The sequence below is a fragment of the Podarcis filfolensis genome, assembly GCF_964270895.1.
Source record: "Podarcis filfolensis genome assembly, chromosome: 4".
NCBI classification, from domain to species: domain Eukaryota; kingdom Metazoa; phylum Chordata; class Lepidosauria; order Squamata; family Lacertidae; genus Podarcis; species Podarcis filfolensis.
Window position 1 is genome coordinate 102,559,223 of NC_139607.1, and position 21,533 is coordinate 102,580,755.

Consider the following 21,533-nt stretch of genomic DNA (forward strand, 5'->3'; position numbering starts at 1 on the left):
CACCCCTTTCTTTTGCATCAGTTAATATCTTAAATTTTATTCTTGGCTTCTTGCCCTGCCAGACAAATTTAGAAATGTCTTTCTGCCACTTCTGCCACTTCTCATTCCTTTCCTTGGTCGCAGTTTTTTGGCTCTGCTCTCTCTCATCTTCCGTGTCTCCTGAAAGCTGCCCCTTCCTTCCCTGACTCTGACGAAGTGTAGCTGCTCAGCAGAGGGGGGGCTCTCTGTACATTTCTGTCTCTCCCCCCTCCCCTGCAAACAGATCCCTGACAACGGGGTTCACCATGGGCGGCAGGAAGAGGTAGTAGTTGGAAAAATGCCTGCCCGGGAGGGTTGCCAGCATCCCAGGCACTCCGAGGGCCTTTCTCTGGAGGTCACTCTCTGGCTAAAATCCACCATTAGTCCAGAGAGACCGGTGATAAGTGATCCCTCCCTTCTGAGAGGAACATACTAACAATCACATCCGTGTCTGCCACAAACGAATTCCAGGTCGACGATGAAGACTTTGGCAAAAACAAAACTTTAGCTGGCTTTGTCTGAGGCTTAGCACAACCCTTGCTACCGGCCTCTTCCTTTCCTGAGCTCCCCTTGGCTCATTTGGAAACACAGTTTGTGCAGTTCTTCTGCACATGGCCGAGACATCCACACTTGTGGCAACGAATGGCGTTTAAGGCAACTGCCTGCTCCTCCTGAGCAACTGTGGGGGTAGCTGACGTAGCTCCACTCTCCCCCTCAGAAACGGCAAATGCAGCCAATCGATCGTTCTCGTTCATCAGAGCTGCACAGATCCTTGAGACGTTAAGATCTGCAGCTGGCAGGGTGCCCAGCTGACTGGCAACAGTCCCAAACCTCTGGTCTAGACTGTTTATCATCATGAAGCAAAACACAGCCTCATCTAGTGGAAAATTCTGCTGCGCCAGCTGGTTATGCAAATATTGCATCTTAGTGAGGTGTTCCCAGAGAACTCCTCCCACTTTCAACCTCATATTGGTGAGCTGTTGAAAGTGCAGCAATGCTGTCCCGGCTGCTTCACGCGTGTGCACTCGGCGTAATGCCTGGCACATTAGCCTTGCGTGTGCACAGTCCTGCACATGAATTAATTGGTCATCTGACAGACACAAAATTATTGCAGCCTTTTCTTGGGTGCCGCGATCGTTTCATAGCTTTCCCGGGGCTGCAGGAACCGCGTTCTCAACCACATCCCATATTCTCTGGCGCTGTAACATTGCTTTCATTTTCAGACACCAGCTCGAATAATTATCATTGGGCGGGGGGTGGGGCAGATCAGTGCTACCGACCCCGGCTTGGAATCCATCCTGGCTCCAATTAAACAGCTATCAGCTTCTCCTGAGCAAGCTGTAAAAATTTCAAGCAGTCTATGAGCCTCTTAATTGCTCAATTCCGACTTGCTTCTCTCTTTGAGGTTTAAGAGCCTCATAAATCAGAACACTGATTTACTCACAGTTCCTTTTTAGCGGCAAGCTGTCCTGGCTTCCGTCTCCTCCGGCAGGAAAACAGCTGTAACAGGCTGCTTTAACCTCTCCCTTGGAATGAGGAACTGGCCAGTGCTTTGTTCCAAAACAGCAGCTTCTTTTGCAGAACTTCAGAGATCCGATCGGCACCATTAGTCAAGCTTTTTGACCATCAATCCACATCGGCATCCATCTGCAAACAGGCGACCTTCAGTTGTCCGGCAAACATCAAAGGTCTGGCAATCAACCAACCATCCTCTGCTACCATATGTTGGAAAAACACCCGCCCGGGAGGGTTGCCAGCATCCCAGGCACTCCGAGAGCCTTTCTCCGGAGCTCATTGTCTGGCTAAAATCCACCATTAGTCCAGAGAGACCGGTGATAAGCGATCCCTCCCTTCTGAGAGGAACACACTAACAATCTTCTGGCAATCCATCACAGAAGAACAGAAGAAAGAAGACAGTCCGTAGTCTTTCCAGCTACTTTATTTGACTGTACAAATCATGTCTGCTCGCCTTGAGCAGTACAGCATGAGAGTCAGCGACTCGACTTTGCTTCAATCCAGAAGCGGAAGGGACACACAGTAACTCCACCCCGGTTACTCTGAGAACTGACTCGGACTTCCTGTCTCAAGCTCAGTCACATCACATGATGTAAACAATGTAGCTACTTCCTCGCAGCTGGTGGGAACTAAAATCCCAACAGTAGAGGCAGGCCAGCAGGATGTTGGGGTAGTTGCCTTCAGGCAGGGCGGGCGACGAGGCAAACATTATACGTGCCAGCCTGTTCTTCTCATCTGCGTGCCGCTCCTGGGATCCATCAATCTTCTTCCCTGACGAGATTCTGTCACTCATGTCCAGAGACACTGAGCACACATTAGCAGAGAAACAACATTAGCAGAGAAGCCAGGCTCTGGGGTGTGAGTACTAAGCTACTTTATTTATATACACAATCAGGACAAAGGAAAACATGGCTCCTCTCCTTCTTCCTCTCGGAGAGAACAAAAAAGCAATACAGAACGGAACTTCTGTTCACAAGACTCCAACAATCAGTGCTGGAATGTAAAACACAGACGTGATTAAAACAATCCCACACGTCTGCACAGCGGGGGAATGGAATACCAACATCCTCCCCCTTTCCATGTACCCACTGCTGCAATCCTTCAGCACAACTGCAACCACCATACATATTCATCAAGCTGTTCTCTGGGAACAACTTTTGACAACAGATCTACAGGAATCTCTTTTCCTGACATGTAGGAGATCTGAATGAGTCCCTTCTGGATACATTCCCTTGCACAATGTAATTTAATCTGCAAGTACTTGGTTCTTTGCTTACATCCCTCAGACATTAGCAAAGACAAACATGACCTATTGTCTTGATAAACCTGTACAGGACATCTCACATCAATCTTCATGTCCTCACACAACTGCAACAACCATTCACAATCCAAAAGTGAATATGAGTGCATTAAGTGCCTTAATTTCAGCTTCACAGGAACTTAAACTCACTGTTGTTTGCTTTTTGCACGACCAGTCAAACAGACACAGGTTGCACATGTAGCATACTCCAGAAGTGCTCTTGCTATCCATGGTGTCACTTCTAAAACTTGCATCTGCAAATATCTCAAGACCTCCAGACTCCTGATTAGTGAATCTCAGTCTGTAGTGCATAGTCCCTTTCAGGTAACGTGCTATGCGTTTCAGTGCTCTCCGATCCTTAACTGTAGGATTGTTAGCATGTCTGCTCAGCAAAGACACAAGACACAAGTATCATATATACTACCAAGTATAAATATATACTACCAAGATGATTGTCAGCTATGTCCCTTCACTGACAGGAAGCGGGAACACTGGCAGACAGAGGGAACAGATTAGGCAGCTCAAGCAGTGAATCAGACAGAGAAAGACAGGCAGTAGCCTCTCCAAAAACTTGTAGGCTCTTGAGACTTTGCAAGAGGCCCGGAAAGGAAAGGAAAGGACAGTGGGGGTTTTCCTGCTGGAGGAAAAGGGGGTGGAGCTCAGTCCCAGCAACTGCTTCCTTGGGGAATGACGCTGAGTAGCTGAGCTCCGTCATGTTTTGGTTTGTTTGAGCAATAAATCTGAAATAATTGACTGGCGGAGTTGTCTCGCGTCTGTGGGAGAGACCCAAGCCATTACAATGATATCCTTTTGTCAATGAATGTCAGGAATGAAGAACCCTCTCCTCTCCTGGCAGCATCAAAGACAAGAAGAACAAGCAAGTTTGTATCAGTCTTCTGGTTGCAAGACAAAGAATCCAGGTCTCCACGCAAAGGAGATGTTGCCTGCTCTGAAGACCACCTCTTCCATCCCCAACAACATCCGGAGTACCTACAGAAGGTCCCGGGAATCACACTCCTCTACATTCTCTGTTCCTGAAGGCGGAGTGACTGACGAGCCCTTGGACAAGGAGGATCTCCCAAACTTTCCAGGGAGGTCTCTGCAGGCTGCTCCCTCACTCCCCCCTCCTCCACCACTATCTTGTAACTAGGCATTTCTTCCTTCAGCTATAATTCAGCTCTGTCTTCTCCTCCTCTTGAAACTGCTGGAGACAAGGGGCAAACCTCCCCACCCTCCCTCCTCTTCTGAGAGGAACTGAGCAGACCGAGTGGACACTTCCCAGTCTTCCTGTTCAGTTTATTCCCTGAAAATAAAGAATTAAAATATCAGTTCACCTTGGCTTGCTATGCAGGACAGATTGAAGCGACCACAGCCACTTCCATCCATCAATCTTGCAAGACATGACAGGAGAGGTCCCCGGCTAGACTCCTGGGGTGCCAGTCCTCAACATAGACCAAGCTATTCACACCTTGTAATTCGCCCCATTCTCATTGCTTGGCATGCATGGTTGTCCTTATGTGCCTTGTAAGGTAGCGACCATGGAGATCAGAAGGGGCAATGGGGCATCAACACGCAGAGTAAGGAAACAAATACTGGTATACATTGCAAATAAAGACATTAAACAGAAACAGGCTATGACTGGACCCTTCCATTCTTTATTTTCGTAGCCATCTATGTTTGAGCTTGCAGATTAAGGTCTTTTCAATGTGTGTTTGAGGGTTGATGCCAGAGAGTCCCATAATCTAGGTGGCAGGGTGTGGATTGTGCATTAAAACCGTGGGGTGATCTCTTGGTTTTGGTTTTGTGTAGTGATCATGGGATCCAGTTAACGTTCATCTTAAGGTGTCTTCTTAGAGCCAAGTATCATTAGGCACCTTCTTACAAATATAGTGTATTTGCAGATCACATTCGAATGCCATCCAGCATTTTTCATAGTAGCACTCATAGGACACAGCAACACAGTCATGGTTCGCTTCATAATTTGGCTCATAGTAATTCCAGTAGCTGAAAAGAAAAGCAGGACTGATCAATCAAGACTGGATGTCTACTTCCTCACTCACTCCCCATGTCTTCTACCATTAAAAAGATGTTCAGCTCTTTCTCTCTTCACATCCACCCACAATCGTGATGGATTTTTCTCCCCAGATTTTAGAATTCTAACCACGTAAAAGAACAAAAAAACCACAACTGTGGGTCAGGACTATTTCCTTCTGATATGAAGTGATTCCTCATAGGAAACTACACAAAAAAATTGAGGGTGTCACTGTGGAAGGCTCATTGGTACACAAAAGAACATTCAGTCACTTTATTTAACAATTTTGTGTAGTATCCCATGCAGTACTTCTGCTATTGCCAGGATTTCCATTTCTGCAACAGAACCACCCCTCTCTCCTCTCCATATGCACCCACATCCTCCTCAGATCTGCTGTGAACCATTTTGGGTGTTGAGAGATCCTTACTCTCTCGTAGCAGAGTTCGCACAGTAGTGATTGTTCTGAGCAAATAAAAACTTTGTTAGATTTGCATCTGCCATAACCCACCTCCTCTCACATCTATCACTCACCTTATGCACAAGGATGGCAATGACACTATACAGAAACAAAAATAGCTAAGTCTACAACTGAAATACAAAATATAATCTATTACCACAAAGCCATTATAGAGATGGTTGGAATGATATGATTTCTCTCTCATATATATATATATATATATATATATATATATATTTACTCTAATCAATTATCCATGGTTTATAGCCCCATGCTTATTGTCACTTCTGGTAAGGCCTTGCATTCTCCAGTGTCCATTGTATATTGAATCAAGTCCCACTACAGAACACTAAAATTCTGTGTAAATGTATTCTATAACTCCCCCATTTTTAACTCTCCATTAATCTATTCAATTGATATTAGTAATAATGGTGTAGTAGGTGTAGAAGGCAGTGAGAGATTTTACTTTCTTGGGCTCCATGATCACTGCAGATGGTGACAGCAGCCACGAAATTAATAGACGCCTGCTTCTTGGGAGAAAAGCACTGACAAACCTAGACAGCATCTTAAAAAGCAGAGACATCACCTTGCCAACAAAGGTCTGTATAGTTAAAGCTATGGTTTTCCCAGTAGTGATGTATGGAAGTGAGAGCTGGCCACCTCATGAGAAGAGAAGACTCCCTGGAAAAGACCCTGATGTTGGGAAAGATAGAGGGCACAAGAGAAGGGGAAGACAGAGGATGAGATGGTTGGACAGTGTTCTTGAAGCTACCAGCATGAGCTTGACCAAACTGCAGGAGGCAGTGGAAGATAGGAGTGCCTGGCATGCTCTGGTTCATTGGGTCATGAAGACTCGGACAGAACTAAACGACTAAACAACAACAAAGTTCACATACAGCAGTGATTCACTAATTGGAAGTCCAAAGACCACCCACCCAGCGGCTTCATTACACCATTCACGTAACAAAAACTGCCACAGAGATATTCAAATGTTCAAAGGTAGAGGGGCCCATGGCTTGGCTTTTGAAAAACAAGGGGTCTGTACTACTTAGCTAAGTGGGAACCACTGGCATACAGGGTTTAAGTTCCCAGCTGGTATTACCCAACTCCAATGGCCGTTTGTGAATACCTTTGTGAATACTCAATACCTTTTCCAAAAAGGTTAAGTGATTAGTATTGGTTGCATCAATGGAGATGAATGCCATTGGGTTTTGTTCCAGGAGAAAGCGACCCTCTGTTCATCCAGTCTTGGTAATAAATGCCAGACCAGCTCGCTGTTCTACTACCAAGCTGTGGATGAGTGAGATCTTACTCTGACCTTGTCAATCCATCAACACGGGTTGAAAAGAGTTGTTAGATACTTAAAGAGAACCATGAACTGTCTTAAACAACCCAAAACTATCGGAGATCTGTCAGTGATTCCTGCTTTGCAGGGGGTTGGGCTAGATGACCCTTGGGGTCTCATCCAACACTAAATTTCTATGTGTCTATGATTCTATTCAAGAGAGTGACGTGAACTACGCTCTCTCACAAACTTGCCTCATCTGCTCCTATTATTTTAGTTCTGAAATTGCTAGTTATTCAGATTGTTCAGCAGATAACTGTAGAAATATTTTCCTAAAGAGAGTGTTGCTCGGTTTAGGTTCCTGCAAGTCCTTTTGTAGCTGAGCTAAGCAGCACAACCCATTGAAAAGGATGCCCTCACCCTCTTCTGAATCAGCACATTCACTAGGTTAGAGAAGCAGGAAGAGCAGCCTTCCTGCCTCTCCAACCTTGTGAGAAGAAGCAGTTGCTCACCTGGACAATGATGTGGAGGAGTACATATGCAGATCTCTGGTAGTAGAGAAAAGTGCATGGCAAAATATATTTGGAGAGTGAACAGATTAGTTATGTAAACAGAACCTGCAGCTTTTTGGAATGCACGCCATTAACAAATGTTTCTTCAGAAACTTACTGGACTGCAGCCTCCGTTCCTGACAGCCACGACCATTTCTTTCCCTTGTCTTTAAAGGCTCCAATCCAAAAAAACTTTTGATGTCTTTCTACTTGCTTGTTTATAAAATACTAGGGAAGGGGTGCAGAAAGAACAAATAAAATCTTTTAAGACAATGTCCTTTTCTCTAGGAGACTATAGCCCTTAACAGAAATTCAACATGCATAAAACAAACACATTTTAAAAGCAGCAGGTGTCACATTTGAAGGTCCAATCCACATATATTGAGGAAGCAGTGATCAAAACTATACATAGAATTCCCATCACCAAGAATAATTTCGTACAGTGGATGTGGTATTGTCCCCCTGATCACAATTATGATGATGATGATGGAAGCAAGGAAGCATCCCAAAGAGGAACTATTGTAGGGAAGGGTGACTTCACCTGCCCTCACCAACACTGGCTACACATGTCTTCCAGTCTTGACACAGAGTTAAAATTTCCAAATGCTGTAAATGACTGTGCCATAGAACAGTTGGTCTTGGAACCACCTAGCAGGACAGTGACCTGTGTGGCAAATACTCCAATTTCTGCCACCATGTTTGTTGGTTGGCTCCAAAGACACTGGAATCAGTCTGCTTGTGGGATACTTGATGGCATGATGATGGAGTCTCACCCATGTCTGTGCCCTGTAGCAGCCCAGTAGCTCCTCTACCAGGGCTAAGGTGCTGGGAGAGGGATATACCCTGCAAGCTCCTCTAGAGTAATCTCCATGATACTCTCATGCCAGAGGGTTAGGGTGGTGAGCGAAGCCTTCCTTCTAAGCACTCAGTACATCTCACAGAGGAGAGGAAGAATTTACCGGCAAGCCAAGGGATAGATGCCCCTCAAGTATCTCCTCCTCCTCCTCCTCCAAGACCTCTTTCCTGACTGCCAGCTTCATTCTATTAGAGCTCAGCAGCTCCAAGAAACCTTAGTGAGTCCCAGGTGGTAGCAGCTGCTCCCTGCCCCACCCACCCCTTGGCTTGACTGATGGAGTTGCTGTCTTGGCTGCATACAGGGGGATTGGAGCTTCTTAAATGGATGCTGATGATAGGAGCCTTTGGCTCAAGGAGATCTCCTACCTTCCTGTACTCAGCTTTGATGCTCACCTGTTCTTCCCTTGTTTCCACAGAAATGAGCCTGGCACCCTCCTGCTCACAATGTTTTTGGGCATCCGTCCATGAGCCTATCTCAATAGAAAACCAATAGAAGGTCCTTTCATATATGACCCAGCCATTGTTCAAGTTTTCAAGAAGGGTATCTTTGAGTCAAGCCATGTATGGAGGAAGTAGAGGGGGAAAATAGGGAATTTAATGGGGACCACCTTGTTTGTCTGTGCAGATTTCAGTTATTTTTGTTAAGTTCATTCCTGTGGCCACGTGATAACATATATTCATCTAGGAAGCTCGGAAAGATTAAAACAAGAACAACATTAACGCTTCAACCCATGCCGATGCTGCAGTAAATACCTGGGTGGGGAGAGCTGGAAAAGGAACGCAGTCAAGAAGCTTTTATTCGAGGGAATAGACAAAAGATGTACGTCCCCTCACAGGCCTTATCTGAACCCCTGGGGCCTCACCTATTTGTTTCTCTTCCTCTCTCCAGGCTCTCTGCTGGGGGCGGGGGTGGGAATCTAGAGTGTGTGTTCCTGGCATTGGGCAACTGGGACAAATGAGGGAGTCTGCTGGTTTACCATCCACTTTGCTGCCCAGCAGTCTCCCTGCCTGAGCTGACAGGATGGATCCAGTGGGCTTCCAAAATGGCTCTGGGGGATTTTGGTGCTCCTGCCAAACTTTGGCCAAGCTCTGGAACAACAACAACAACATAATAATAATACTTTATTTATATGCTGCCCATCAGACTGGGTTTCCCCCAGCCACTCTGGGCAACTTCCAACAAATTAAAACAGAATTGGACACCAACCATTAAAACCTTCCCTGAAGAAGGCTGCCTTCAAATGTCTTCTGAAAGTCAGATAGTTGTTTTTTCCCTTGATATCTGGTGGGAGGGAGTTCCACAGGGCGGGTGCAACTACCCAGAGGGGAGGGCCCTCTGCTGTGGCTTGGGCCATTGACATGATTGGCCCTGAGTGCCCATTCCTGCTTCGTGCAGCCTGCTTGGCCCCCTAGTATACTGCAGAGGGGAACATGGGTGGCGCTGTGGGTTAAACTACAGAGCCTATGACTTGCCGATCAGAAGGTCGGCAGTTTGAATCCCCGCAACAGGGTGAGCTCCCGTTGCTTGGTCCCTGCTCCTGCCAACCTAGCAGTTCAAAAGCACATCAAAGTGCAAGTGGATAAATAGGTACCACTTCAGCGGGAAGGTAAACGGTGTTCTGTGCGCTGCTCTGGTTCGCCAGAAGCGGCTTAGTCATGCTGGCCACATGACCCGGAAGCTATACTCCGGTTCCCTTGGCCAATAAAGTGAGATGAGCGCCGCAACCCCAGAGTCGGTCACGACTGGACCTAATGGTCAGCTGTCCCTTTACCTTATACTGCAGAGGTTAGGGCAAAGAAAGATGCTGGAAGATGTCTTTTACGTGAGTGGAGGAAAAATCTGGTTGAATGCAATCGACTACTGGTGAGGGCTCATCATCGAGCCCACCAAGTGGCAGTGAAGGCTACAAAGAAGACGTGCTCTGCTTCCTCCATTGTGCCATCCAGCAGAGCTTTCCCGGGTAGCGTACGGCCTGCTACAGTCTGGCCCGAAGGAGATGATAGAACTAAGAGCAGCTTTCTGTGACTTGCTTGCAAAGCATTTTGACAGTTCAGGAGAGCTGATCTGAATATCTCTGATGTTTCCCTAGGGTGGCTGGATGCGAAGGAGGGCAGCAGTCTGCTCTGGCTCTAAGAGTTTTCAGCTAGAGGAGGGGTTTCAGCTGGTGCAGAATCAGGGCAGGTTCCCGCTGCACTACAATTTTTCAGAATCATAGGGTAGCTTACCAATTTCTTTTTGCAGTTGATCATTTAAGTTGGCAAAATACTGCATTTCCTCCGATATGTTTTGAGCTGCAGCAAGTATTTCTAAGTCTAAAAGATTTGAAACAGTTTAAGGCAGGAGTATCTGAAATAACAAGCTGCAAATATCAGGAAACCATTTCCAAATACTTAAAAACACTCAAGCCTGAAACAAGAAGCAGAGCTCCAGGATGGATTTCTTATGAATATAAGGGCAGAGTTGATTCTCTGTGGCTAAGATCACCAATGAAAAGCCTCTGAAGACCCCTGCAGCTGGATCAGACCAAAGACCCATGCAGTCCACTATCCTGTTCTCATATTAAAAGTGGCTCATGAAGTATCTCTGATGTTCCCCTCCTATGTCCTCCTTTTCTGCTGGGAATCACAGGGTCACAAAGCAATTCTGCCTTGAATTCCACAGGAAAGCCAAATATACAAAGAATACTTTGCAGTTTTCAATTATGCTTTGTGAGATCTAAGAAAATAGAGGCACTGAAACTCTTTTTATGATGTGGGATATAATGTCAGTGCAAGGATTTTCCCTTGTGCAATGCGATCTTCAGCCCCCTTCCCTCCAATCTGTTCCAAAGTCGTTGTCCGCCCCGCCCCCCGGAGAGCAGCTTTGGTGATGGCATGCAGGGAGAAGTGGGGGGAACGTTCCCTTGTGCTAGTGCTAAAATCTTGCACTAGCACAAACATTGTGAGTTACAGTGTGATGGGGGAGGACAGCATTTCTAGTGGGGTGATGTGAGAATCACAACCGTCTGCTTTGCTTCCTGCTGAGCAATGAAAAAGGGATGAACTCTGTTGGGTGCTGAGTTTCATTGAATATATGTATTGCTCAAGCAATATGAACCCCAAATTTAACTACAGGAATCGAACTCTGTTTAATTTAAACATGTTACAGCAAAAGTGTGGATGTGCATATAAAATGCTTACCATCCTTGTCTTTGTAGACTGGATCAGTCCTAACAACAACAGTTCGTATCATATCCATTGCCACTTGAAGCTCCTCTCTCTTTTTCAGTTCCTTCCGATCTAAGAAGGAGGTAGGTAGAAAAGAAATTGTGTTCTGGCACACTAATCTGATAAACTGGGGAAGGGGATACTTGGTTTCAAACTGCTATTAATATTGGATTTAAATTGCCGACTTGTAACGTGCCCCGGGTCCTTAGGGAGAAGGGCTAATAAAAAATCAAATCAACAAAAACATGAAAACGACTTCTATTAATATTTTCTGCTCTCAGCCCTTAGATTGAGGGTTCCCAAGCCTTGATTTAAGCTGCCCTGGTCGTCTGAAGTCCTGTTTCCATTTCACCTGCTACTTCTTCACCAGATAGTTGGCCTTCCTTAGAGAGCGTTAGATTTTTGGTGTCTAGATACACCTGTCCTCTTTGTCCTACAGACTTGCATTTGCCAGGTTGCCTCGTGCCCTGCCATATGCTTAAATATGCAAATTCTTGGATCATTTGACTCCCTCTCCCCGAGCTTTGCTTACTTTAAAAATGAATTCACTAGGCAAATAGGCCATGTGTTCATCTATCCAGTGCTATTTTTCTAGAAAAAGAGGCACTCGAACTCGCCATTAATGCCTCCCTTGTTCTCTTAGAATGGAAACATCACCCACCTGAGAGGGGCCGTAACTGAGTCCTGGTGAATTCCGGCTGAAAAAAGCCCTGCATATATCTCGATATTTAGGGAGGCTATGGACCCACCCACTTTGGCCATGGCCTTATCCTTTGCAGCCTGTTTTCCCCAAACACTTTCCTTGGAGGAACTGGAGCCCTAGCAAAGGGCCGGGTGCCGAGGACCAGAAACGGGGGCTCTCCCACAGCAAATGAGATTTAGTTGGGAAAGGAGGAGAGAATTGCAAGCTGGGAAAGGGAATTGTCCAGGATGTCCCGGGAACTTGTGTTAGCCTATGCTTCTGTTCCAAGTGCTGGAACTCACTTATTCAGGGAGAACAAAACAGTGCCATTGCTCTCACTGGGTGACAGCTGGAACTCCCTCCCTGGTATAAAAGAGAGATGAAAGGGGTAAATGGAAGGTGCATCCTGCCATCTCTTTTTGGAAATGCTATTGGCATTGAAGCAAAGCCCACGACAGAAGTATCACCGTATGCCAATTGTGTACTTACACATAATGAAAACCAGCAGTGTCATGACAGTAAAGATGAAAATCTCAAGAACGATCAATCTTTCACCCACTGGAGATTTGAAGAATGTAACCAAGTCCTGAAAAGCAGATGCTTGAAGAAAGAAAATCCTGCTTTAGCCATCAGTAGCCAACATACCATTGCCACTCCAGGAAAAAGGGCTTCCATATGCTGTGGAATCCATCAGCCAGAGACACTCAAATCTTCCGGGGGTGGGCACTTGGGAGGATAAAAGCAGGTGGAGGGAGCAAGGCGAGATGCCTTGCTGCTTGAGGAAACTTTTCTGACCAATGTCTGGATCAGAAGACAGGAGCTTTTGACACTATTTTCTGCCCCCCAGACAAATGACAAGATGCTCCCTCCAAACACGTAATTCCACATACAGAAGCTGGGCTGGGCTGGCCATTGGCTCTTATCTCAATGTTGCTAATAAGGCAGCAGACTAACTGAGGAGGTGCAGTGCAGTTTGTGTGGTCTGCACATCTCTACCCACCCCAGACCTGCTACCTGAGGCAACTGCCTCACTCTGCCTAATTGTACAGCCATTCCTGACTGCACACACTAAAGGAACACAGCAGCCAGCAGCAAAGAGTAGGCTCACCCCTGGGGTTTCTATGGGGCTTAGTGGATCTCTGGCACCCAAAGAGCTGCGTGGGCTTTTCTCAGCACTCCTCCCTGGCACAATCCACTCCCTGCCCGTCTCTCCATCAACTTCCCTTCCCCGCGCATTCCTCTACTTTATGAGAAACCTCAGCCCCTATGACTGTGCTGTATACAGACCACCAGTTTCATTTGCTTTTGCTTTACGCTTTCTGGACGCTGCGTTCCTTCTGGACACTCCACGCTTTGCAAGCGCTAGCTTCCCCATCCTCTTGGTTTTGTCTGAGTAAGAACAAGACAAGAACAAATGGAGAATAACACTATGAGCACATTAGATACAGAGTGGGGTCTATCAGTATTAGACCATCCTTTCCCGTAAAGAGGTTGTTGAGTCCAATATAACTGAAATATCTTTCTTTTTCTTTTGCTAGATCAATCTCAGTTTTGAACCAAAAGAAATGTTCTATATGGATTCCAATGCACTTTTGTTTTAGGTAATATAGCACTTTCTCATTTTGCATCCTATTCCTCTCTAAACTCCTGGACATCTCGTTTGCAGGACTCCATTGAGATGTTCACCATTTACTAGATCTTGTGGGATCTATGAGGTCTTCATATGTTCCTGGGTGCCAACTCCCTGCATCACAGGCATCATGGTCAATGGTTGAGGACGATGGGAGTTGTAGACCAATAACATCTGGAGGGTCACATGTTCCCCACCCTTGATGGAAGGTAAAGGTAAAGGTGTTGTAAAACTAGCCCCATCGGGAGAGGCTGGCCCCTCTCCCTGCTCCCGGAGCTTGTTTACCGGTTGATCTACTCTGGCTGCCATCCCAGACAGTCCAGGCAGACCTTGATAGGCGACATTTCCCAGCGTGGAAAATGCACACCCCCTTCTCCCCCTTCGCATGGGAAAGAAGAATAGTCAGAAAGTCCTTCTACATTCTGTTTATTTCTGACATTACAGCACTACAAGAAAACATGTCTGATCACTTCAGTCTCCTTCCAGCAAGTGACAAAGACTTCCTTTACATAGGCAACGGGAAGGTCTCATATTACACACAGAACACAGCTTTGAGTAGCCTGTGAACTTCCGGGAACATTCTTTCCCACAGCTAGCCACATCACATGATGTAAACATCAAGCTAGCAGTTTGCAGCTGTGTTGTATCCATATTGTAACAAAAGGGACCCATGACCATTAGGTCCAGTCATGGCCGACTCTGGGGTTGCGGTGCTCATCTCACTTTATTGGCTGAGGGAGCCGGCGTACAGCTTCCAGGTCATGTGGCCAGCATGACTAACCTGCTTCTGGTGAACCAGAGCAGCGCACGGAAACACCGTTTACCTTCCCGCCGGAGTGGTACCTATTTATCTACTTGCACTTTTGACGTACGTTCGAACTGCTAGGTTGGCAGGAGCAGGGACCGAGCAATGGGAGCTCACCCCATCGCGGAGATTTGAACCGCCGACCTTCTGATCGCCAAGTCCTAGGCTCTGTGGTTTAACCCACAGCACCACCCGCGTCCCTTTGATGGAAGGTATATACATTTAATTATAGAACTACCTCCTGATCATCAGAAAAGATGGAGTACAAGATCCAGTCTCCATGAGATGCATAGAAATCCAATTGAATGGAGACCATGAGTTGGAACTGGAAAAGAAGCAGAGAGGAAGCTGTTACACAGGCTCTCCAAGTCTGCCAAGACCCAGCCTGACAACTGATGCTGTGGCTTAACGAAAGAACGAAGAGGGATGTTGTCTAATTCCGTTTTGAAGCCATCTGAGCTAGCAAATGGAATTGCAAAGACTTGCATTTTCTGGATCATGATCTGGATCTGGATCTGGATTGACAAACTGGGCCCATGAATCAGAGCAGGGCACCAGGGAAGAAAACAGTATGTGGTACTTCTGATTTGCAATGTAGCTGTAGCTTTAATATAAGGAACGTGGCTGTTTGAGAAGAAGATGGGAACGTAATTTCTGCTCACACCCCCTCCAGGAGGTGGGCGGGGTTTGCAACACAGCGCGGGGCTTACCTGCCAGGTGCCACCCACCTTGCTGCAGTGTGACTGTCACCCCACCCCCTTCTCAGCAGGACAATGGGCCCCCAGTTGGGGGTGGGGTGAGGGCCAGGAAAAGGGCCGGTGCTCTTCAGCCCAGGCTCACTTTGTTTTCTTCCTCCTGGATGCATCGCTGGACTTCGCTCTTGGTGAGATAAGTGTTCCTCTTGTTCATGGCTTCCCCCCGGGGACGGGCAGGGGATTGGGGCCGTGGTGGGGCCTGCGTAGGCCTTGCTGCAGCCCGCACCTCCTTCCCAGCATCGGGGCCAGGTCATAGCTGTCAACTTTTCCCTTTTTTTAAGGGAAATTCCCTTATTCCGAATAGGATTCCTTGCAAGAAAAGGGAAAAGTTGACAGCTATGGGCCAGGTTGGGGCCACGTGGGTGGTGTGCCCTGACTCAGGCCCCCGGAGCAGCCTGCTGGGCCTCCCGCAGTCAGCACCTCTTCCACGGCTTTGGGGGTGGGATGGGGGCTGCTGTACAGCCTGCTGGGCGGCCCACGGCCTGCGCCTTTCCCTCCGGCAGTGTGGGGTGATTGGGGCTGCGCAGGATGGGAATGTAATTACAGCATGAATCACACCTCTTGCCAGCTTGGCACGAGACCTTCACTATGGACTATATAGGGGCCAGCAGCTTAAGGAGACAGGGAGATCTTGATATATTGTTCTATGCTCCATTCCAGAATGTGAAGAGAGCAACCGTCTGCCAGTCTGAAGTGTCCCAGATAATCCTTCCAAATCTCCATCGGCTGGGGAGACATGAAGAACTCTGCCTATTCTATCTGCATTATGATTATTGTTGCCTAAGGTTTTTTGGCTTATTGGTTATATTGCTAGCTCTGTAGTTTATTCCAGTTGCTGTTGGCTTTATATTAGACTCTTTTTCTACGGTGCTGATCAATTTCTTTGCTAATGTTTACCAATTAATAAACGCTTGTCTGTACCTAAGAGTCTGTCAGTCCTCCATCCAGTGGAATCTAAAAGACCTCTAGATTGTCTGGTGGTTGATATTGGCCAAAAAGCCATTAGGGGGCGCTGGCAAGACAGCACCTGTACACCGCCCTAGAATGTACCACCAGTCAGTTTCACTGGCTGACCCACAGTTCTAGTACTGTATTTAAAAGAGAAAACCCATCTGTACAGTACTTTATAAAAGCTCCTGATCATTTTCCTTCTTAGTGACCTTTTGGCCCTGGAATGAGACCCTGCAAATATCACAGCTCATAAGGAAAGTGTTCCACCCTCCAGACCTTTTTCTGTTTGGATACCTTGGTGTTGTCATATAACAATCTTTTCTCTAATTTCTTCTTAAGGGTGTTTCATCCTCCCACTGGCTAAGAGCCACCTCCCTTGTGATGTCAGGCATTCCGGAACTCCTCCCATTCAGCATTCTACGTTAAGCATAAACCCAGGAAAATTCTCCAGATCCGTTACACTACTTATTTTTCCAATCCTTACCGCAGTTGTTGTATAAATAAATAATTTTATAATTATTTATTATCATTAAAAGAGTAAAAGATTGTTATCATTACAGTCAAACATTGGTTGTTGAACGTAATCCTTTCCAGAAGCCCCTTCAGCTTCCGAAATGTTCGACAACCGAGGTGCGGCTTCCGGTTGACTGCAGGATGTAATATTTATTTATTTATTTATTTATTTATATTTTAAAACAACCTTTATTATCCAACAATTTACATATGACATATACAATACATAGACAATACATATAACAACATAAAGGACATGGACACTAACTAACGATATATATACACACTTTTAACTTCCGATTCATCTGATTATGCTTCTTACAATTTGTAGGTCTCTTACACACTTTGTTATGGTTTTACAGATATTTATTGAGATTTTACAAACAAAGAAAATTACAATATAAGAAAATAAAAATAAAAAAGACAAAGGAAAAAGACACAAAAATACAGAAAAAAATACAAAATATGTGAAAAATAAAATAACAATTAAAAACAAATCAAACTTTTCATGTCTTATATTTCAATTACTCGTTTCCTGACCTCCTCACACCTCCCTTTTTTGTATTCCAGTTCACATAGTTAATTCAGCAAATCCTTTCCCTCTTTGTTATCTTAATTATAAATCTTAACATATTAAACATCATATTTTCATCTAATTATCAATCTTTTTTTGCATATTCTTTTAATTTTGTTACTAAAACCATCTCATTTCAATCCTGCATCATTTTAACATTCATTAATTTTACAGTGTTTCTGCAGATAGTCTTTAAATTTCTTCCAATTTTCTTCCACCAACTCTTCTCCCTGGTCACGGATTCTGCCAGTCATTTCCGCCAATTCCATATAGTCTATCACTTTCATCTGCCATTCTTCCAAGGTGGGTAGATCTTGTGTCTTCCAATACTTTACAATAAGTGTTCTTGCTGCTGTTGTTGCATACATAAAGAAAGTTCTGTCCTTCTTTGGCACCAATTGGCCAACCATGCCCAGGAGAAAGGCCTTTTTTGAGGTTTTTGAAGACTTTGGTGATTTTTGAAGCTTTTCCAAAACTTTTCCGAAACCGTGCTTCGCAAGACGAAAAAATCGCAAGACAAAAAAACTCGCGGAACGAATTAATTTCGTCTTGCGAGGCACCACTGTATCAAATTCCTACTATTTATTAATTTCAAGGTTTAGGGGTTCCCCTATAACACCATGTAATGAAGGCCTCCGGTGAGACTTCCTGGGAAGAACATTCCCCAAATTGGGAGCCGCTGCAGAAAAGGCCTGCTCTCATGGAGGAGGCACACAAAGAAGGGTCTATGACAGGGGTGTACAAACTTTGTTCAAAGAGGGCCAGAATTGATGGAGTGAACATGCGTGATGGCCGACCAAAATCATTGAGCTTCTTTTTAGCATTGAAGTTGTTGAGCTTTTTTGGGGGATTTTACCCCAGGAAATAAACTGCCACAGCAGCTGGATTAAACAGACCGGTGGGCCAGATTAGGCCCCCGGGATGGACTTTGGACATGCCTGGTCTAGGATGACGATGGTAGGGTCCGGGTTGGTTCATACAAGTGTGAATGCTTTGAAGTGGACCAAGCAGCCTCTTGCGAGTAAGAAGGCTCCTAGGGAGCTTTCTCGGTTGCTGGTGTAACCCCTCCACTCCACTCGTAGTAAAAGTATAAAGAGGGAACCGAAAGAATGAGCACACTAACTCCAATACTGGGATGAAGAAAATGGGAAATATTTGCTCTTGTTCTTGTGTGTGAGAGAGCAACCTCAGTAAAACTCAGGAGTGAATAGGATTTCCACCCTAAGTCTTAGAAATGTTAAGAAAACTTTTGCCATAGGTTTTGGAGTTTTAAAGTCCACCCCCCCCCCCCACGCATGTTTAAAATTGGCTTTGGAAACTTTAATTCTAAATTCAGAAGCTGCTGCCTAACTTTAAATGCAAGCGTGCTTAATTTTCTGAAGATGTCTTCCATGTTTCCAAAGGAGAGAAAATTCTTCTAAGAGGCCGTGAAGTTGGGTCTGATCAGACTAAAATAGACGAGAAAGAGGGAAAAATAACATTGTGTTCATTGTTTGAGAGAGGCTGGAAAAATGCCATCTCCATGTGGTGGCAGTAGCAGCGGAGGGAACTTGCATAAATGATGGAGGGAGGAACCAGAGAGATGGCTGTGTCCCACAAGGCCACACAATGAGCCAAGGGAAGAACATGGTAGTTGGTATCAGAATCTTGAGAGGTGATGTGTCATTTGTCTACTTTTCATGTGTTCTATGTTTTAAATAGAAGGCTGTATATTGTCTCCCTGCTTATTTAACTTATATGCAGAATTCATCATGCGAAAGGCTGGGCTGGATGAACCCCTAGCCGGAATTAAGATTGCCAGAAGAAATATCAACAACCTCAGATATGCCGATGACACAACCCTGATGGCAGAAAGTGAGGAGGAATTAAAGAACCTTTTATTGAGGGTGAAAGAGGAGAGCGCAAAATATGGTCTGAAGCTCAACATCAAAAAAATGAAGAGCATGGCCACTGGTCCCATCACCTCCTGGCAAATAGAAGGGGAAGAAATGGAGGCAGTGACAGATTTTACTTTCTTGGGCTCCATGATCACTGCAGATGGTGACAGCAGTCACGAAATTAAAAAACGCCTGCTGCTTGGGAGAAAGGCGATGGCAAACCTAGACAGCATCTTAAAAAGCAGAGACATCACCTTACCAACAAAGGTCCGTATAGTTAAAGCCATGGTTTCCCATTAGTGATGTATGGAAGTGAGAGCTGGACCATAAAGAAGGCTGATCGCCGAAGAATTGATGCTTTTGACTTATGGTGCTGGAGGAGACTCTTGAGAGTCCCATGGACAGCAAGAAGATCAAACGCATCCATTCTGAAGGAAATCAGCCCTGAGTGGTCACTGGAAGGACAGATCATGAAGCTGAGGCTCCAATACTTTAGCCACCTCATGAGAAGATAAGACTCCTTGGAAAAGACCCTGATGTTGTGAAAGATGGAGGGCACAAGGAGAAGGGGACGACAGAGGACGAGATGGTTGGACAGTGTTCTCGAAGCCACAAACATGAGTCTGACCAAACTGTGGGAGGCAGTGGAAGACAGCAATGGTTGAATCTTCTTAGGTGGAATCTTAGGTGGAATCTTCTTTCTTGTAGCAATGGTTCCAAACTACAAGAAAGAAGAATCCACCTAAACATTAGGAAGAACTTCCTGACAGTAAGAGCTGTTCGACAGTGGAACTTGCTGCCAAGGAGTGTGGTGGAGTCTCCTTCTTTGGAGGTCTTTAAGCAGAGGCTTGACAACCATATGTCAGGAGTGCTCTGATGGTGTTTCCTGCTTGGCAGGGGGTTGGACTCGATGGCCCTTGTGGTCTCTTCCAACTCTATGATTCTATGATAGAAGGGCCTGGCGTGCTCTGGTCCAGGGGATCACAGAGTCGGACACGACTAAACGACTAAACAATAACAACAAGAAAATGTTTTAAATATCCCTGAGATCTCTTGATGAAGGGCGGTATATCAATGTAAAAAATAATAACAACAGCCATCCATTTTTAGTCCATTGAATTAGCAATTAAGCATTTATGGAAAGGGAAATGGGATACTTTTGTATATTAGCATAACAAGCATGCATAAGAATTATTAGACAGAAAAAGCATGCACAAGAAAGTATTACTCATTTATGATGATAATGGGATTTATTTCTTTTGAACCTCACATGGTTCCTCCTTGACAGCCAGTGCGATTGTTTCAGCAGTGCTGGAACTCAGGACCCGCTGCCTTGAGGGACATCTAAGAGCAGTTGGGCAGGAGAAAGGTCTCCCTTGGGAGGTGGTGGACTCTCCTTCCTTGGAGGTTTCTAAGCAGAGATCGGACGGCCATCTGCCATGGATGCTTTAGCTGACATTCCTGCATTGCTGGGGTTGGACTAGATGACCCTGGGATCCCCTCCTATCTCTCCACTCCTGAATTCTAGGAGGAGCTTCCTTGCCTCCTGCAAAGCCCTTTTCCCTGCAAGCTCTTCCTCTGGTTTCTGGCCAAGGGAGGGAGATGCTCAGAGTCCAGCCAAGAGCCTCACCCCCAAAAGGATATCTGGGCATTGGCGGAGCCGGGGGGGGGCAGCTGCCCCCCGAAATCCATAAAAAATAATAGAAATCTGAGGTTCTGCCAAGTGAGAGAGGGCTGAGTTGAGTGGAAGCAGCTCTGCAAGGGTTAAAGGGAACCGAGCTGCCTTCCTAGAGAGGACAGGAAGCAAGGGGGGCAGGTCCTCCAGAGCCAGGGCCCCTCCCTCCCCAGTCCTTCCCTGCTTTGGTGTCTCTCCTGCAAGGGCTGCCTCGCTGTCCCCTCCCGGGATCTGGTGAGTCTCCTCTCTCTCCCTCCAGAGGGTGCAGTGGGGAGACGGGGGGGGGGGGTCCCAGGGCTGCAGCAGGGGAGGGTGGCTGGGGGGGCCTGATCCGCTCCTGCAGGGGGGGACCCCAAGTCAGGGAGGAGAGGGTCCTGCCAGGGAGGGGCCAGGTCTGCCACACTCTCCTTCCTGGAGATCAGAGGGTCCCGAAATCATTTGGCCCTCCGCCCCCCCTTTCAGAAAACTGACTCCCCCGAAATCTCCCTTCTTTAAACAAAGGAGTCCCTGGGACTTTAACTCTGTGTGACGTCACTCAGCCTCACTGCACAACGGAGGAAACATCTGCAAATGGTTTTCCAAAGCTGGACGAGGAGGTGGACTAGCCCCCCCCCAAAAAAAACCCCACAGGGAGGAAGGAAGTTAAGGTGGGAGAGAAAGGCCAGGGATAAAGAGAGGGATCCCAGCCCATATTCTGGCTGCTGCATTGGGGACCAGTTTCCCAGTGTCTCCCAGGGCAGCTCCCCACGGAGGCCACGGCAGCAATCCCCTCGCACCCAGAGCAGGGCATCCCAGGACCACATCCTCTCTGCCCCAAAGGGATTGTTGCTGGCAAAGCAGTCGGAAATAGG

General features: G+C 46.2%; 3 protein-coding genes across 11 annotated transcripts in view; 2 read left to right on the top strand and 1 right to left on the bottom strand.

Annotated features, from left to right (window-relative positions):
• The window catches only part of LOC310760721 (zinc finger protein 213-like), a 64,601-nt gene that overhangs the window by 4,517 nt on the left and 38,551 nt on the right, over window positions 1–21,533 (top strand). Inside the window, exon 5 of one of the 5 annotated variants that reach the window (XM_083609793.1) lies at window positions 13,441–14,566. The exons of 3 other annotated variants lie outside the window; for them this stretch is intronic. In XM_083609793.1, the coding sequence (XP_083465919.1) occupies window positions 13,441–13,457 (17 nt within the window). In that variant the 3' untranslated portion in view covers window positions 13,458–14,566. Of the gene's footprint in view, window positions 1–11,863; window positions 12,385–13,440; window positions 14,567–21,533 lie in introns of those variants that run through there. One more of the 5 variants, XM_083609791.1, reaches the window with a different exon arrangement.
• On the bottom strand, window positions 4,467–16,467 carry LOC310760914 (CD209 antigen-like protein A). Of its 4 annotated transcripts, none has more exons than XM_083610147.1 (9): window positions 16,338–16,467; window positions 14,576–14,662; window positions 13,190–13,291; window positions 12,392–12,502; window positions 11,194–11,292; window positions 10,240–10,326; window positions 8,407–8,483; window positions 7,277–7,386; window positions 4,467–4,837 (listed from the first exon to the last, which is right to left on the bottom strand). In XM_083610147.1, the coding sequence occupies exons 3-9, from the start codon at window positions 13,275–13,277 to the stop codon at window positions 4,684–4,686; spliced, it is 726 nt and encodes a 241-aa protein (XP_083466273.1). In that variant the 5' UTR covers window positions 13,278–13,291; window positions 14,576–14,662; window positions 16,338–16,467; the 3' UTR covers window positions 4,467–4,683. The 4 variants fall into 4 exon arrangements, with proteins under 4 accessions (XP_083466273.1, XP_083466270.1, XP_083466271.1 ...); XM_083610144.1 differs by having other exon boundaries at window positions 8,407–8,558; XM_083610145.1 differs by having other exon boundaries at window positions 8,407–8,558; window positions 16,320–16,399.
• LOC310760712 (uncharacterized protein) overlaps window positions 20,776–21,533 on the top strand; it is a gene marked incomplete at its 3' end in the record, with an annotated part of 296,144 nt that continues 295,386 nt past the window's right edge. For both annotated transcript variants that reach the window (XM_083609768.1, XM_083609772.1), the window contains exon 1: window positions 20,776–20,916. The remainder of the gene's footprint in view (window positions 20,917–21,533) is intronic.

Excerpts from the sequence above, each read along its gene's own strand:
- LOC310760914 (XM_083610144.1), bottom strand. The coding sequence starts at position 13,277 with ATGGGGAAGCTAGCGCTTGCAAAGCGTGGAGTGTCCAGAAGGAACGCA. Across the intron at positions 11,293-12,391 it reads ACTGCTGGTTTTCATTATGT|ATCGGAAGGAACTGAAAAAG; the intron begins GTAAGTACACAA and ends CCTCCTTCTTAG. Across the intron at positions 7,387-8,406 it reads TGGAAACAAGGGAAGAACAG|TATTTTATAAACAAGCAAGT; the intron begins GTGAGCATCAAA and ends CCCCTTCCCTAG.